The 15,979-nt window shown below is 39.6% G+C and overlaps 2 protein-coding genes across 7 annotated transcripts in view; both read left to right on the top strand.

The window, feature by feature from the left end:
• Positions 1–3,026: 3,026 nt before the first annotated feature.
• LOC128863212 (glycerophosphocholine phosphodiesterase GPCPD1) lies at positions 3,027–8,129 on the top strand. 2 transcript variants are annotated; one of them, XM_054102251.1, is made up of 6 exons: positions 3,027–3,817; positions 5,449–5,790; positions 5,854–6,953; positions 7,027–7,503; positions 7,571–7,717; positions 7,783–8,129. In XM_054102251.1, exons 2-6 carry the CDS (start codon positions 5,553–5,555, stop codon positions 7,888–7,890), a joined length of 2,070 nt encoding a protein of 689 aa, XP_053958226.1. In that variant the 5' UTR covers positions 3,027–3,817; positions 5,449–5,552; the 3' UTR covers positions 7,891–8,129. The 2 variants fall into 2 exon arrangements, with proteins under 2 accessions (XP_053958226.1, XP_053958227.1); XM_054102252.1 differs by having other exon boundaries at positions 3,054–3,116.
• Positions 8,130–12,660: 4,531 nt separating this feature from the next.
• The window catches only part of LOC128863436 (potassium voltage-gated channel protein Shaw), a 57,246-nt gene continuing 53,927 nt past the window's right edge, over positions 12,661–15,979 (top strand). For 3 of the 5 annotated variants that reach the window (XR_008454603.1, XM_054102592.1, XM_054102595.1), the window contains exon 1: positions 12,661–13,238. The gene's annotated coding sequence lies outside the window, so the exon portion shown is untranslated. The remainder of the gene's footprint in view (positions 13,239–15,979) is intronic. The other 2 variants (XM_054102593.1, XM_054102594.1) reach the window with 2 other exon arrangements.

Below are 15,979 nucleotides of genomic sequence, written 5' to 3' on the forward strand. Positions count from 1 at the left end.
AATTTCAATTTTTCTGATGCGAATAAGATGTGACCTAGTGTTCCCGAAGGGAATTTTCGCGCTGAGCACGAATCCGAGTTCAAAAATTTTCCATCACGTCAGGTTTTCGAGAAAAAGCGGGTTGAAACCCCTAAAAATAACGTATTTGGCCATTTTTCAAAAATTGTAGAGCAGAACCCTGACGTGCTACGATCTTAATTATTGTCAGTAATTGAAGGTTGAAATTTGCTCTTTCAAATAAGCCCAAACCCAAATTGTTCGCATGCACGCTTAGAGTAGGGGGTGTACTTATGTCTACGGGGGTAGGTTTATCAGGTGCGCGGTCGTGTGTCAGACGATGTATTAGATTTGAGAATTTGAATTTGATTTTTTTTATTTATTTTTAAATGGAATGTTTGACTTCAGATTTGTAATCAGCGACACTAAATACCTTAGGAACACTGCACTTTTCATTATATCTTATCTTGGGTCTAGATAAGTTCCTATGTTCATTTTTTTCTCTACCCCCGTAGTCATAAGTACACCCCCTACTCTAAGGGTGCATGCGAACAATTTGGGTTTGGGCTTATTTCAAAGAGCAAAGTTCAATCTTCAATTACTGACAATAACGAAGATCGTAGCACGTCAGGGTTCTGCTCCACAATTTTTGAAAAATGGCCAAATACGCTATTTTTAGGGGTTTCAACCCCCTTTTTCTCGAAAACCTGAGGTGATGGAAAATTTTTGAACTCGGATTCTTGCTTAGCGCGAAAATTCCCTTCGGGATCACTAGGTCCCATCTTATTCGCAAAACCGATGCAGGGCAGTGTTATTCATTCATTGAATCATCGGTTCTTGCTATTGTTGTTGTAGCAGCCCCGCCAGTGTAAGGCATATCACCGCTCGTCTTCGTCTAGCTCATCTAAAGGTAGGCCCAGGAAACATGCTGTTTCGACGGGTTGGGCCCAGAGGGAGAGGGATGCTAGATGAGTCGGTTTTAGAGGGCATGTGAAAAGGTGGTTAGTGTCGTGCGGGATGCCTTCATATACCGGACATATGTTTGGTATGTCTGGGTCGATTCTGGTTAGATTCAAAAATTAAATCTGAACATTTTTATCGACGAATTGTGTTTAGAAATGAAGCTTATTTCGAGATAAATGGCTACATTCTTCTTCTTAATTGGCGCGATAACCGCTTACGCGATTTTGGCCTAGTTTAACAAAGCAGTCATTTCTTTCTCGTGCTAACCGGCGCCAATTGGACACACCAAGTGAAGCCAAGTCCTTCTCCACCTAATCTTTCCAACGCAGAGGAGGCCTTCCTCTTCCTCTGCTACCACTAGCTGGTACAGCATCGAATACTTTCAAAGCCGGAGCGTTTGTGTTCATTCGGACGACATGACCCAGCCAACGTAGCCGCTGGATCTTTAATAGCTGCGCTATTTTTATATCGTCGTAAAACTCATACAGCTCATCGTTGGCTATGGCAATGGCTACATTAAAAAGCAAAATTACCGCACATGGGCGAAGACTAATCTTCAAGCTGGCGACGAGTACCCATTACATTAATTGAAATTGACTGTTTTCATCGTTTCTTATAATACGTTCACATATAAGTAGATGATCTACTTTTTCATGCTTAACTCCCAATCCGTAATTAAAAAGCGAGATTTAACATACAAAATTTCTCTCCCAAATTCTAAGATTATAAAATAATCCTAGATAATAACCAAAATTTTGACATGCAATCCTCTGTTTTCTGTGTAATAGATAATTATTTTTACGAGTGTAAAGGAAAACGTCAAAGTAACAACTAAATAAAATGGATGCCGGCAAAGAAAACAGGTTTATAGACAAATGTTTGTTAGGTATTATTAACTATGCATTCATATAACAGAAAAAAAGCGTGTGTCCAAAAACGTGTGCCCTCTTATTACTTATTATAAAATGTAATATCGAATTTCGAATGCGTATTGCTGCCATAATTTTTTGAAACTCAGTAAACGCCGTTTTCAGATTTCCTCCAACTTTTTATTATAAAAAGCCAATTCTACAATAATTTAGCTGTTCCTTCTCGCTGTCTTTTTTCATATCGTTAATAACAAACCTTTCACAACAGTACTGACAGCTGATTGTCAATTTTGCAGGTAATCTGCTATATGATAACGGGTAGATTAATTTTGTGGATTTATTGTTAATTAATGCTAATGTGGACGTTATTTTGCTTAATAAATTTAAATAAATAGATAAACGAATGTATAACTAAAAAAAATTAATTCGATAAGTAAAGGTTTTCGCAACTTACTATCGATAGTTGAAATCACTCGATAAGCCCCAGCAATACAGCACAATGTTTTCATTGGCTGGAAGTGCTTCCAATTCACGTAAAAGCAGTGTTGTTTCGACGATGTTAAATCAAACATAACATTGCGTTTTCACTTTGGTTTTTGTTTAGAGCCGAGAACTATCGTGTTGAATAATCAGGGTAAATTACCCAAGACACATCTACCAGCTAACAGGAATATTACGGCTTTGTTACCCTTTCCAATTGCATTAACTATTAGATATCAGAAACAAAGGAACGATGTTTAAGCAGTTAATGGAATCGTTAGATATTTTATAATTTCAGGAGCAAATGAAACAGATATCTCAAACTTGTTCGAACGAACATTTTTTTAAGAAAATTGTGAGTGTCGTTACTATCATTTTTACTTTTCACTTCCTTTCCATTAAATTATACGGGTATTCGCGGCCGAGTGCAATTGAAATAGGACGATTGTATTCAAATTAATGTGGGATATTATTTACAATGCGCGAGCAAAATAGACAGACTTGTATATATTAGCCCTTAACATATGAAAATGCTAAATTGCATTCCATTAAACAAGTAAGAGAAGTTATAACAAGTTCTATGTTTAATAGTGTCTTGGTTGAAAAAGAGAATACTTGAAGGGTTACACACTTGGAAAATGTTGTACCTTTTTCATGATATAGTGCCTTTCATGCAATACCGGCAAGAGTATGCGTCCAATGCAACTCTGCGTTTAGTTGATTTATCGGTCATTGATTGACCCCGCTGATTGCAAATTTCTTGGATTTTCTTGCTTCCATTTTGTTTCATTGTGATGTTACTGAAAAGTTAGTTGAGCAATCGGTTTTAATTATTTGTAATAAAAACTTTAAATAAAACAGACGGATTTGTGGAGTTTATTTTTTGTTTATACAACCATATATTGAAGTGTTCGGATTACAAGTGGCAGGCAACGGGTAGGACTGCTACCTACCACAACCTTTGTTTACCAAATCTACGGTGCAAGAAGTCGTATAACGTCTGATCGGAATCCATCGCAATGGATCCTAATTACGCTACATCTTAGCAAATTCTATGCTTGGTGGAGATATCGCACAATTCCACAGAGCGCTTCTTAACATCTCCAGCTACTCTACTTCGTGCGCCTTAACTCCAGCATAGAGCAAAGATTTCAACTAACTTCTCCCCTACGTATCCTAATTCACGCTTTCTCTCTCTTATTTAAACTCAATTGAAATAACTGGACAACCATGCGTCCAACTGACAACCAAAGTTATTGTATATAACGTCCTACCTCGGCTAAACGGTCCTAACGGAGTGCTGTAATTTCAACCTACACTAGAAATATCTATTAACTCGTACTCCACATTCTGTAAGTCTTTTACACCATTGTCATCATTTGGAAATATATATTATAAAGCTGGGAAGTGTTATTGCTTGCGGCGATAAAATTCAACATAACAACAACATAACAGGAGTTTGAAACAATTCGTTTAAATTACAACGTTTATTATATTTTCCTAGCCAGGTGAGTGAAGACCAGTGGGATATTTATTGTTGCTGTATTGGGTGCAGTAAGGAGTGACAGTTGGTACTGTGGTGCAATATTAATTGATTGTAACAAAAGAAAAAAAATACAATAAAACAACAAGGACCTTGGTTGATTGCTTTGCTGATGCGTGAAAATAAAACGTGTTTCGCAACAGCTGATTGCAAAAAAAAAAAAAAAAAAAAAAATTCATACTACGACCGTCTGGCATTCTGTTGATTTGTTTTATTTACATACACTTGTGTTAACAATAATGCAGCGCGGCATGTTGCAAAGTTTTGACTATTTTTTTGTAATTTAATTTAATTTCTTTTTATAAAAATATCTACTTTACAGCTCGAGTGCCAGAATTTGTAAAATTTATTATTCTATCTCAGCAAGTCGCAAATTTGAGTAATGTCGCGCTGCTAGTATTAACAAACAAAGACAGTGTTCGCATACAATTTGTTCAACAAAGAGTTTTGTGATTGCAATGGTAGCGTCAGTACACGACCGATAAGCTTTCTAATGGGGGGCCGTCTCGTTGCATTTCCGTTCACATATGTACGTACATACCAAGGCGAATTGAGTAATGAAAGTGACGTCTTCCCAGAACAGTCATGTTATTTTTTGCAAATATGACAAGCCTGACTTTGGGTCCCTTAAAAAAAAAAAAAAACAAACAAAAGGAGGAGAAGTTACATGTTTGTGAAAATGCAGTTAAAGGCTTGGTAGTATTGTGATTTGTGAGGTTTCAACTAAACAAACTAATGAAAACGAAGTGCAGCGTATTAAATTGTGAAAGCACAAATTAATATAATGCCTCCATATGCAGTTTTTATGCGGAAGACGCCGTGCCAAGAAACTGTGTGTGTGCGTATAATATCTTGAGTTTGATTGTTTCCATTGGTTTCGCCTACACTTCTGCTGCGATTAGTGGTGCCGTAGCTTAGCCATAACCATAACCATTGTAATCAGGTGTTCAGATCAAACATATTAGGGCAAATACCGTTGTTATTGTTGCTGTTGTTGTTGTGTAGGAGCATAAACACTCCCAATGCATATGCGGGGAATGCTGCTGAAGTGACAGTCCTTGGCCCGATATAAATCTGGGTCATTCCGGTTACGCAAAACCGACTGTCGTGCAATTGTCGTTTTTGTTTGTTAACAGCAATTGTCGTCATTAATTCTACTTCAATTTCAGCTGTTTATGATTTCGACATGACTTATCGACAAATGCTGTAATGTTGCAGCTATGGCGTTTTGGCCACGACACCACTAATTGCAGCTCTCCTCTTCGCAAACAAGTAATTCCCCTTCATTTTGTTCGTTTATTCATGGTCTCTGACGACACAGCTAATTCGGAAAATGCAACTTTGTATTCAAGCATCCTGGCATACATACATATGCGCGGTAAAGGGGGCTCACACTTAAATTTATATTTTAAAGGACTCCATTTTAGAAAAGTTTGGTAAATGCACGCCATTTTTTACGAAAATAAGAGTTACAAAACCCTACCCATTTCGCAAAGCGCCCACAATCAACGCGGTAAAATACTAAATATCCCCCTTTTTTTACTTTTTCTTTGACTCAGTATTCATGTTTTTAATTTTCTTTGTGTCACTTTACAGCTATTCTATTTTTGGCATAACTTATTTTTAATTTTCTGCGCGTATTTGTTGGAACTAAATTTCCAACTTGTTCGGAAGCATTTGTGGAAGCAGAAGTCTACAAAATGCAACGCTGGTTTTTCGCCGACGAGGCGGAGGATTGCAATGCCATGGCGGCGCCCTCCTCATCGACAACATCCATGGAAGTGTTTGCGCCTGCAACACCGATTCACGTCAACTGGAAATTTTATGTGATGATGAATCGTGACATGGGGCGCAACGAGCGTCTGGCAATTGTGGGCAACACTGATCAGCTGGGCAATTGGCAGTTTAGCGAGTGTAAAATCATGATCAAGGAAGATGGTGAGTGGGCAACGTACCCGCGCCGGTGGGCGGGACTTTAACCACGTTATTCTGCATTTTTAGACACCAACGCTTGGTATACCTATGTGAGCATTCCACGCGACACAACCACTGAATATCGTTACTTAGTGGTGGCAGTCGATCCAACAGCAGAGAAAACGATTGTGCGTCATTGGGAGACACATCGACAGCCACGCCATATCGTGCCTGGAGTGTGCCGCAAGACCAGGGAGTGTGATGAGGTCTATGGTTACGTGGGCGGCGCTGAAAAAGTGGATCGGGGCTGGGTTACATCGGAGACAATTGTGCAGCTGAAATTTTTCAATGCTCCTTTCACTTGGAAGCAACGCATGAAGAGACGTTTAATATACGTCAAGGTGACGCCAATGAATTTAACAATGCCCAGTGGTAGTGGTGCACTTTCGCCGCTGGAAGATTCACTCTCAAATGACACGCACGATACGCACGACACGCGTGAGAACGGCACTGACCTTAGCACTGCATTTGCTTTCAATGAAGTGGCCATATTGAATGCAGAAGAATCGCAAATCAAATTTCAACCGCAATTCGGTTCCGCCTGTGGGCCCGATGACGTGGTGATTTTTCACTTGACAATTGGTGACTTCGATAGCACTGCCTATCTGATCGATTTGTACTCGTACAGCTCGAAAGCAGCGTTGGATGAACCGCCATACCATTTGGGTTATCATTACGTTTTACCTAATTTGCTGAAACGTTCGGATGGTAATCTGGAGATTCCCATCACTTGTGCTACACGCCATCGCCCCATGGGCATGATGCAGATTGGCTATTTGCTTATAAAGCCAAGTAAATGCATCAAGCTGGATATGGCGGTTACGTATACGCGTTATTGGAACCCCAAATGGACTGGTTTGGATGTGGGGCATCGCGGTTCGGGCACAAGCTTCAAAACAAAAGATTCTGTGATACGTGAAAACACAATAACTTCGTTGAAGAATGCTGTGGAACATGGCGCAGATATGGTGGAGTTCGATGTACAGTTGAGCAAGGACCTGGTGCCGGTGGTATACCATGACTTCATGATCTACGTTTCGCTTAAAGCCAAAGGTAGTTGCAAGCCAAATGATTTTCTGGAGTTGCCAATGCGCGAGCTAACTCTGGATCAGCTGAATAATTTGAAGGTAAATGGAAGAGGATAACGGAAATGGAATTTTTATACAAAAAAAAAATTATTTGTTTTCTTATGCGCTTTAGGTTTATCATACCGCTGAGGGCCGTACGCGCGAGGAGCGTTGTTTTGATAACGACGACCTATTGGAACACCAACCGTTTCCATGTCTAGCCGATGTTTTGGACGTCATCGATTCACATGTGGGCTTTAACATAGAGGTAAAGTGGTCTCAGCGTCTCAAAGATGGTTCGATGGAGGAGGAATTCGAACATACAATCGATCGTAATCTTTATGTGGATTGCATTTTGAATGTGGTATTCCGTAAGGCTGGTCAGCGACGTATTGTCTTCTCATGTTTTGATCCGGACATTTGCACAATGTTGCGTTTCAAGCAGAATCGATATCCGGTTATGTTCTTGACAATCGGCGAAAGCACCAAATACCAAAAATATTTCGATCCGCGCGGTAATACCATCGAAATGGCTGTTTACAATTCACTTTCCATGGAATTGTTGGGCATAGTGGCACACACCGAGGACTTGTTGCGCGATCCTACCCAGGTAATGCAATTGGTGATAATTTTTGTTGTAATAAATGCAAATAATATTGATATCTTTCCCCTAACAGATTAATTTGGCTAAAAGCCACGGCTTAGTTGTATTTTGTTGGGGTGATGACAATAACTGTAAGGACACAATCAAGTTCCTTAAGGACTTGGGCTCGCATGCTATCATTTATGACAAAATGGATGTGTTGACTAGCAAGGAAGTCAAGGTAGATATTTCATATTTAAGCTACTCTTTTAACTATCTAAACGAAATACTTTTCTATTTCTACAGCAAAGCGTATTTTTACTGCAAGCCAGGGAGAGCCAAAATGAAATTCTCAAACTGCAAGCGCTGGAGCGGGGCAAATTCTGGCATGACAATATACCGGTGAAACAGTAAAAGCAGCATTCATTTAAGGACCATGCGACATTCGATATTGAAATTAAATTTAAGTTACGTCTGAATTGATTGCTAATCCATTTCATTCATAAAGAGAAAAAATGCAACCACACATATGACACCTCAGTTATCTAACAAACTCTTTTTTCTATACAAATATTACCTAAGTAATGCATAATTGTAATAGTCTTTTCCTGAAAACTACAATATACTAGCGAATGTATGTTTAAATTAGTAAATATATTTTAATAATTAATTAGAAAAAAAATTGGATATTAAAAGACCAGTTACATACCACAAAATGCATTAAAAGTGTGTTTTGTTGTCGATCTTTACGTTAATTTCGACCAGGCTGCGCATTCTTTCAATAGCCGTTCCGAGCGTTATGTAAGCGTTATAGGCTACGAATTGAGTGCGTATGCAAATAAAAATATTATAATAAAGCAAAAATTTAAACTGAAAAAAATTATAAAAATTAATAGAAAAGAAATCAGAGAATCTATGAATACAAAAAACTGCACAAAACTTTATCAAGCGTAAGAAGACGCTTGTTTAGAAACTTCGACGAAAAGCATTAAAATATACATAAAAATAAAGCTAATGGATTATCAGGAAGTACTCACCATTTATGTCGTGACTATTATTCTTGATGAGAGGTTTGTACGAGTAGTACAGTAAAAATTCATAAAAGCCAGTAAAGGTGAGCCACAGCATTTTATGTTAAAAATAATGAAATAAAAAAAAAGAAAAAAAAAAAAATAAATAAATACAAAAAAAATTATAAAGAAAAAAAAGATATAAAAAAGAAAAACAAGAACAAAAACAAAAAAAAAAAAGAAAAAACAAAAAAAAAGAAATTAAAAAGAAAAGAAAAAAAAGAAATAAAAACGAAAAAAAAAGAAAATTAAGTGCTTGGCTGAGCTCCTCCTCCTATTTGTGGCGTGCGTCTTGATGTTGTGCCACAAATGGAGTGACCTATAGTTTTAAGGCGTCTCCGAACGCCAAATGGTTTTTATGAGGAACTTTTTTATGGCAGAAACACGCTCAGAGGTTTGCCATTTGCCTGCCGAGGGAGACCGCTATTAGAAAAATCTGTTTCTATCATTTTGCTGTTTCATGCACGGAGGTTGATGACTAGTGGTTACCTCCTCTGTTGCGCCAGCTCATGTCTTTAATATTAAAAGCTTGAAAAGGCACACAAAGTTAAAATAGCTCTGCAACATGCGGGTGAAGCGCTAAACTGTTTCTTAAGGACCTGCCCAGTGATCAAACATCTTGAAAACTGGCTCGGGAACGCACATCACAGCTTAACTGTATTGACAAGTATAGAAAACTTATTTTATTTTGGATGAACATTTAGTGAGGAAGAACTTCGCCCAGCCTTTTCTTAGCTCGCAAAGTATCCCTCCTTGCTTTAACTATCGAAGTCATCGTTAAAAAGTGGGCAAATATTTCACTAAAAAGTACTGTAATTTTTTTTTCGGCACAAACTAACACTCAAACATTAAGTCCTGACATTACTGGCATTTACGTGGTTGTTGGTCATGGTGTCCTTAGTCTCCGGTGCTCTAGCCAGGTATATGCTTTCCCCGAGGAGAAAATACTATAGAGAACAGCGGCATTGGCGTCCATATCTTGAAAAGGATGATACGATGAAATACTCTCTGTACGTTTATCCTTCCTTCGCTTTGAAAATTTTCGTTGGAAGACGTAAAACTGAGCTCCTTCACTTCTAGCAATTTCTTCGTAGCTCATAAGTTATTTGTAAATCAGGTAGATTTTGAAAGGATTTAAAGAATAGAAACTAGACACTAGACAGTAGCTAAGATCCATATGGCTCACGACAGTCGGTTCTTCGTAACCGGAACGAACGGGGGTTTATATCCGCCCAGGGACTATCACTTTAGCAGCATTCACCGTCTATGTATGGGAATATTTATGCCGCTACATTTATAGAGGGTCAGCCTCTTGTTACAATTTTTTATACGGCAGAGGCTGAGGTTGGGCAGATCTAAACGAGTTTTACTTAAGTTCCCCCGGGGAATTATTACACATTTTCATCTGCCGTCTAGAGTTGATTTTTATGCCTATAGCTACTCCAGAAATCATTGTAAGAGATATCGCGACCTTTGGATCAGCTAAACCAGCGACGAGTTCAGCGAGGTCCACAAATAGATTTTACCATTAGGTTTAAGTTTCTCTGAGAGTCGCTATATAAAGATCGAACTGTGTTGGGGAACTCCCTGGTATTTTGCTACACCCTTAGGACTCGAAATTCGACCTACGATTGGCGACGACACAGATGGTTGATGATCTATTGCTTAGTCTGGTGTGAAGGAACAATTTGAGGATATCTTCCGAGAGAACCACACAGTTGCTAGTGCCCAAAATTTTCAATATTTATACCGCGACTAGAAGTTTTGCTTCTAAACCTTGCTTATCTGCGTGGTAAGCGGGTTCAATATGTGTGGCGGCTGGCTATGCAAAGATGCTTATTTAAACTGAGTATCGTCTCTATGACTTTTGCTACTGGGTATACGTAGGAGATGGGTTCATAGGACTTTCCTTAGTCCACCTTCTTCTCTGGTTTGAAACAAAGGATGGTTAGGGCTAGTAAGTTTAACTTTATGTACTCGATTCCCGGTGGTTTCAGCTTTTTCGGCATATGCATTGAGATCCCACCTGAGCCTAACATACTGGATTATTGAGAGTTGTTGATAGCTGTCTGTATTTGTAAGCTGTTTATTGTTGTAGCACTTTACAAATCCTTATTCAGAGCGGTGAAACCGTTAGTCGTCGTCGTTACTCTCATCCAACGATAGACCCAGGAAGCTGTCTGTTTTGAGACCAAAGGGCGAGAAGTGTCGGATGAGTTAGTTTAAGTGGGTATGTGAAGTAGAAGACACAGTGTATCATCGCTTCTCCGGCATATGTTGAACAACTCTGGATATGTAGAAGTATAACCTATTAGAGTTTCCAGAACGCAATTATGCCAAAGTAACGCGTGTCTCACAAAGGCAGCGGAAGTTATCCGTCTGCTATGGATGGTGGTTGAACTCCGATAACAACATTCAGGGGCGAGAGGTCGTGGAGGTGCTCATAGATTCTCTATGAATGTCTAGTCTGTCTGCACTCCGTCGAGTCCAGTGATTATTTAGAGCATATCTAGATATCGTCAGACATTTGGAGTGGGTGGCTTCTTACGTGACTCAGTTTTCGATACAAGAAAATAGCCGAAACTGCTACTAGTCGCTGTGACTGGTGACCAAGTGGACGCTGCATAATTCATAACCAGCCGGGAGGTCGGTTCTACGTTACCGTCCCCGTATATGTATGAGGAATGTTTGTGCTGCTGCAACAATCGGCCGGGCAATCACCTTAAGTGTCTCCAGCAACGTTTCTTGGTCTTTACTTCAAGTACTACTAGATAACGTTTTGGGCGTTAGAGGTGATCGCGTTTGTATATATTGTTGTTGTTGTTGTAGCAGCGTAAACATCCCCCATACTTACATACGGGGAATGCTGCTGAAGTGAGTAACGTAGAACCGACTGTCGTGGAAACGCGTTTGTATATATGGTGATCGGTGTTACAACAGCATGAACTTGCCTCATAATCTTGGGTCAAAAGACATATCCAAGATGCGTGGTGAATTGCCAGCTTTGAAGGAGATTATTGTTGAAGACTTCGCCAGGTTCTACTGTAGCTTTAAGTGTATTGGCTTCGCTGCGGAGACTACTAAGAGGTAGGACTGTCACTTCAGCAGCACTCCCCGTATGTATAGTAAGTATGGGGAATGTTTATGCTGCTACAGCAACAACAACAATATATACAAACGCGATCACCTTTAAAGCCCAAAACGTTACTTAGTAGCACTTGAAGTAAAGGCAAAGAAACGTTGCTGGAGACACTTAAGGTGATTGCCCGGCCGATTGTTGCAGCAGCACAAACATCCTCATGGTGGGAGTCTACAGGACAAGAGTGTCGAATTCGACTACGTATACCTGCTGCATGAATTTAGCAGAAATTTTATAGATTTTGTGAGTTGGTATGAATAAAGAGCGGCTGCTGTGTTTCACGATTGTCAGTTTTACGAAACCAATGGGGTAATGCCTCCGATAAAGGAACAAGTCAGCTGCAACAAATCCGTCTTTATTTGCTCCTTGTTAAAACGCCGCCGTAGTCGAATGGGTTTGTGCATGACTACCCTTTGGAAGAGCGTAGGTTCGAGTCTCCATGCATGAAACAGCAAAATACTATCATTTTTATAAAAAATAGCATTCGCCCGTCGGTAGACAATGGTAAACCTCCGAGCCCATTTCTGTTATGAAAAAGATTCTCATAAAAACCATCAGTCTTTCGGAGCCGGCATAAAACTGCCTGCAGCCTCTCAATGTATGAAACAACTTCTAGGCGCACGCCACAAATAGGAGGAGGAGCCCGGCCAAACACCTAACAGAAGTGTAAGCGCTGATTATTTATTAACTTTTTTCTATATTTTTTTAACCAGTACCCAAAAGTTGAAATTGTAGAATTGGTTTACTACGCCACTGTGCCCAAACTCCGCTGTTTCAAGCAAAAACTTCTTGCGACATCTGCAGTTGGAAAAGCACAAACTCGCGCGCACACACACAGAGGTCGCCAACAACGTAATGGCGATGACGATGCCGTTAAAGTAAACATCGCGCCAGAACGTAATTGTTTATATCCGTCAACACGACAGCGATGGCTGCTGCGCTGGGCAAGTGGCAGAAGAACAAGAAGAAGACGAACTGCCAGAAAGGTGTTGTTTTGGCAGAGAGTTTAACGGTTTCGTCAGTTAGCAAAAGAATTTCGGACTGGTGAAACGTGTAAACGGAAAGCAATAACGGCAGCGAAACGCTCAACAAAAATTAATAAAACCAAAAAAAAGAAAAAAATTACAACAAAAAAAAAAGAAATAATAAAACCGAAAGGAAAACGCATTGTGGCAGCAACTACTAATAACTAAATAGTGTGTCATGTAGCTGAATGAGTGTGTGTATGTGAGCAGCAGTGGGGAAGCAGCAAGGCAGTAAAGGAAAAGGTTGTGCAAGAAGAAGAAGAAGCAGCAACAGCGTACAAACAAGTGAAAAAAGTGAAAAAGCTGAGCGCCGGAGCACTAAAAAAGTAACGAAAATAATTTGTAGTGAGGTAAGAAAAACGTAGTGAAAAAAGTGAAAAATATAGTAAAAGTGTGACAAAAATTGTGCAAAGTGCTTAATGCAAGCGGACGGAGTGTCGGCGAGGGAAATTGGGGCAGCAGCAGTAACAGCAGCAGCAGCAACGGCAGAGCCAGCCAGGAATTCGAAACTTTAGGGGTGCCACATAGGTGAGGCAAAAATCGGAGACATTTGGTGTTGGTCAAAATAGGGAACGACTTCTGGTCAACGCATTTTGATAGAGAGCAACTGTTGTACGTTTGGAGGAATACCTGTGTGCCAGCCATAGAGGAATAAGTAGCGTGTGTCTGTCTGCGTGTTGTTGTGCGGACATGTTGAAGTATCTGTAGGCGTGTATTTGTGTGTCGAAACAGTCAATTTCAATTAATTGGAGGCAGCATAAAAAAATATCGCAGCATTGGCAATGTATGTGTGCGTGTTTTTATTTTTTTCATTATATGTGCATGTGTGTGTGTGTGTTGCAGGTTCATGCAACCGAAATGTTAAATGCCTAACGTAAAAGCGACAATTTCAGTGTGTATGCTGGCGTGCTTCACATACTTTTTGTTGTTGTTGTTGTTGTTGGTTTTGCCTTAATTATTGTTGTTGCTGTTGTTGTGGCGCTTTTATTGGTTTCGCACTCGAAGTTGAGTGTATAATAAAAATTAAAGGGCAAAATGAAAAAATAGAAACTGAAAATTGTGAATTGAAAACTGTAAACTGATATACGCCTACACACACACGCACACAAACACATCTAAATATCTACATACGTACATATAATATACAGGTACACTTGCGCGCTTGTGTGTGTGTCGCCATGTATGTACATATGTGTATCATAAAATGGGCCGTAGTGAAGGTAAAGTTTGACACAATTAAAAAGGCGTGCGACAGCCCCTGCTAGCAAAGGATACAAATAGCTATACCCACACACACACACACACACATGCTTATAGTATATGTTTGAGCATGCATACCTGTATGCTGTCTGCTTCATTATTACATACATATGTGTATGTATGTGTGTGTGTGCCCCCAAGTTGCCTAGTTGTTGAAAAACATCACATAAGCCGGAGTAATGGGCGTGCGGCATGTGGTGGCACCTGCATCGCTCCCCACTCACGCCAACTCGGCAAGACGGGTTGACAGGTTGCTTACATGCGGCAGTTAGTCAGTAAGTGAGACAGTCGAACGGGCGGTCGGTTGGACGGTTTGCCGTTTAGTTGTCTCACAACTCCTCCATTGGCTGCTTGCCTGCGAGCCGAACACCCCAACAGCCCAACAGGCAGTCTGCCTGTCTGACATGTGCCTTTGGCAGTACTTAAAATGTGTATGTATATGTGTGTGTGTCTGCATACGAACATGTATGCTTTTAAGCGTTCCAGATATGTTGCTGGCAAAACTAATGATTGTTCGCTACGACTAAATGCATGCACACACACACACATACATGTATTAACTATGCAGTGGTTTTTTGCTCCCTCGCTTGTTTATTCCCACATAATTGCGATGTAGAGTGAAGTTTTAAAAATACACGCCGCTTCGCCTTGAACAACCAAAATAAAAGAAAGGAAAGGAAAGGAAAAAAACAATAACAACAATAGAAAGGCAAAAAAGAAAGGACCAATGGGCGAAAAATCGATGCAACTTGCCAACAGGCATGCGAAGTGACACCCCATTCGACAAACAGAGTAGTGAAGTTGTGCACAACAACAACTACAAGCGCGCATCAACATATTGTACATACTTACATGCATACATTCACACATACGTATGAATGTACATGCAAATTTACACGCTTGCGTTAGCATAAGAAAAAAAAAAATAAATAAAAAACAACAACAGAAAAAAATCCTTCAGTTTCTAAAGTACAAAAACAAGGTGTGATTTTTTCGTACACGAAAATTCATTTAAAGCGAACAAAGTGCAAACAAGCAAAAAGCAGGTACAACATTTTCATTAAACAGCTTCGCAGAGCAGAAAAACAAAAACAATCGCAAAAAAAGTGAAGATGAAAAAAACTCACCTCATCAATTATAGAATAATGTTCGCACCATAAAATTGAAGTGTTAAAATTTGAGAACAAAAATTCATACATACACACAAACAAATGCACCAAATGGCAATGAAAATATTTGCCAATTAACGTTAATAATCTATTTAGTTTATATATATTAGTACTGAGTAATATGTTTAAAAAATAAATGTTCCGATTGTAATGAATGCCAAAATTGTGAAGTGAAATTTGCCAAATTGTTTTTTGGGTATTCCTTTGAAGCCGTAAGTGTTTGATGTGTTGCGGCCCAGCACAACAATAAAAAATGGCATGAAAACGTGCATGTAGTCAATTGTATGTATGTACATATGCATGTAACGGGTGTTTTTTTAGCTGCATGAGAACTATCCAAATCGATAACGCTGATTTGACAGCCAAGAGTGACAATTTTTGATTAATTGGCCAAGCTCCTCTTCCTATTTGTGTCGCGTGTTGTTCTACAAATGGAGGGACGTGCTAAAGGGTTTCCCAATAAGAGGTGTTATTCCTGTAAAATGGAATGGTTTCGTTGCTTGTGCGGCACGTAGCGCCGTCTTGTTGAAAATAAACGTTGTCCAGATCAATACCATCCATCCATCCGGCCATAAAAATCTTTAATCATCTTTCGATAGCGCAATCCATTTACCGTAACTGTTGCCCCAGCTTCATTTTCGAAAAAGTACGATCCAATGACTCCGCCGAACCATAAACCGCACCAAACAGTCACACGTTGAGGATAGAGAGGATTTTCAGTAATAACTCTTGGATTTTCTGAGTCCCAGATCCGACAATTTTGCTTGTTGACGAAGCCACCGAGGTGGAAATGGGTCTAATCACTCAAGATGATTTTTGATGGAATTACGGATCATTTTC

This window comes from Anastrepha ludens, chromosome 5 (assembly GCF_028408465.1).
Source record: "Anastrepha ludens isolate Willacy chromosome 5, idAnaLude1.1, whole genome shotgun sequence".
In the NCBI taxonomy this organism is placed as follows: domain Eukaryota; kingdom Metazoa; phylum Arthropoda; class Insecta; order Diptera; family Tephritidae; genus Anastrepha; species Anastrepha ludens.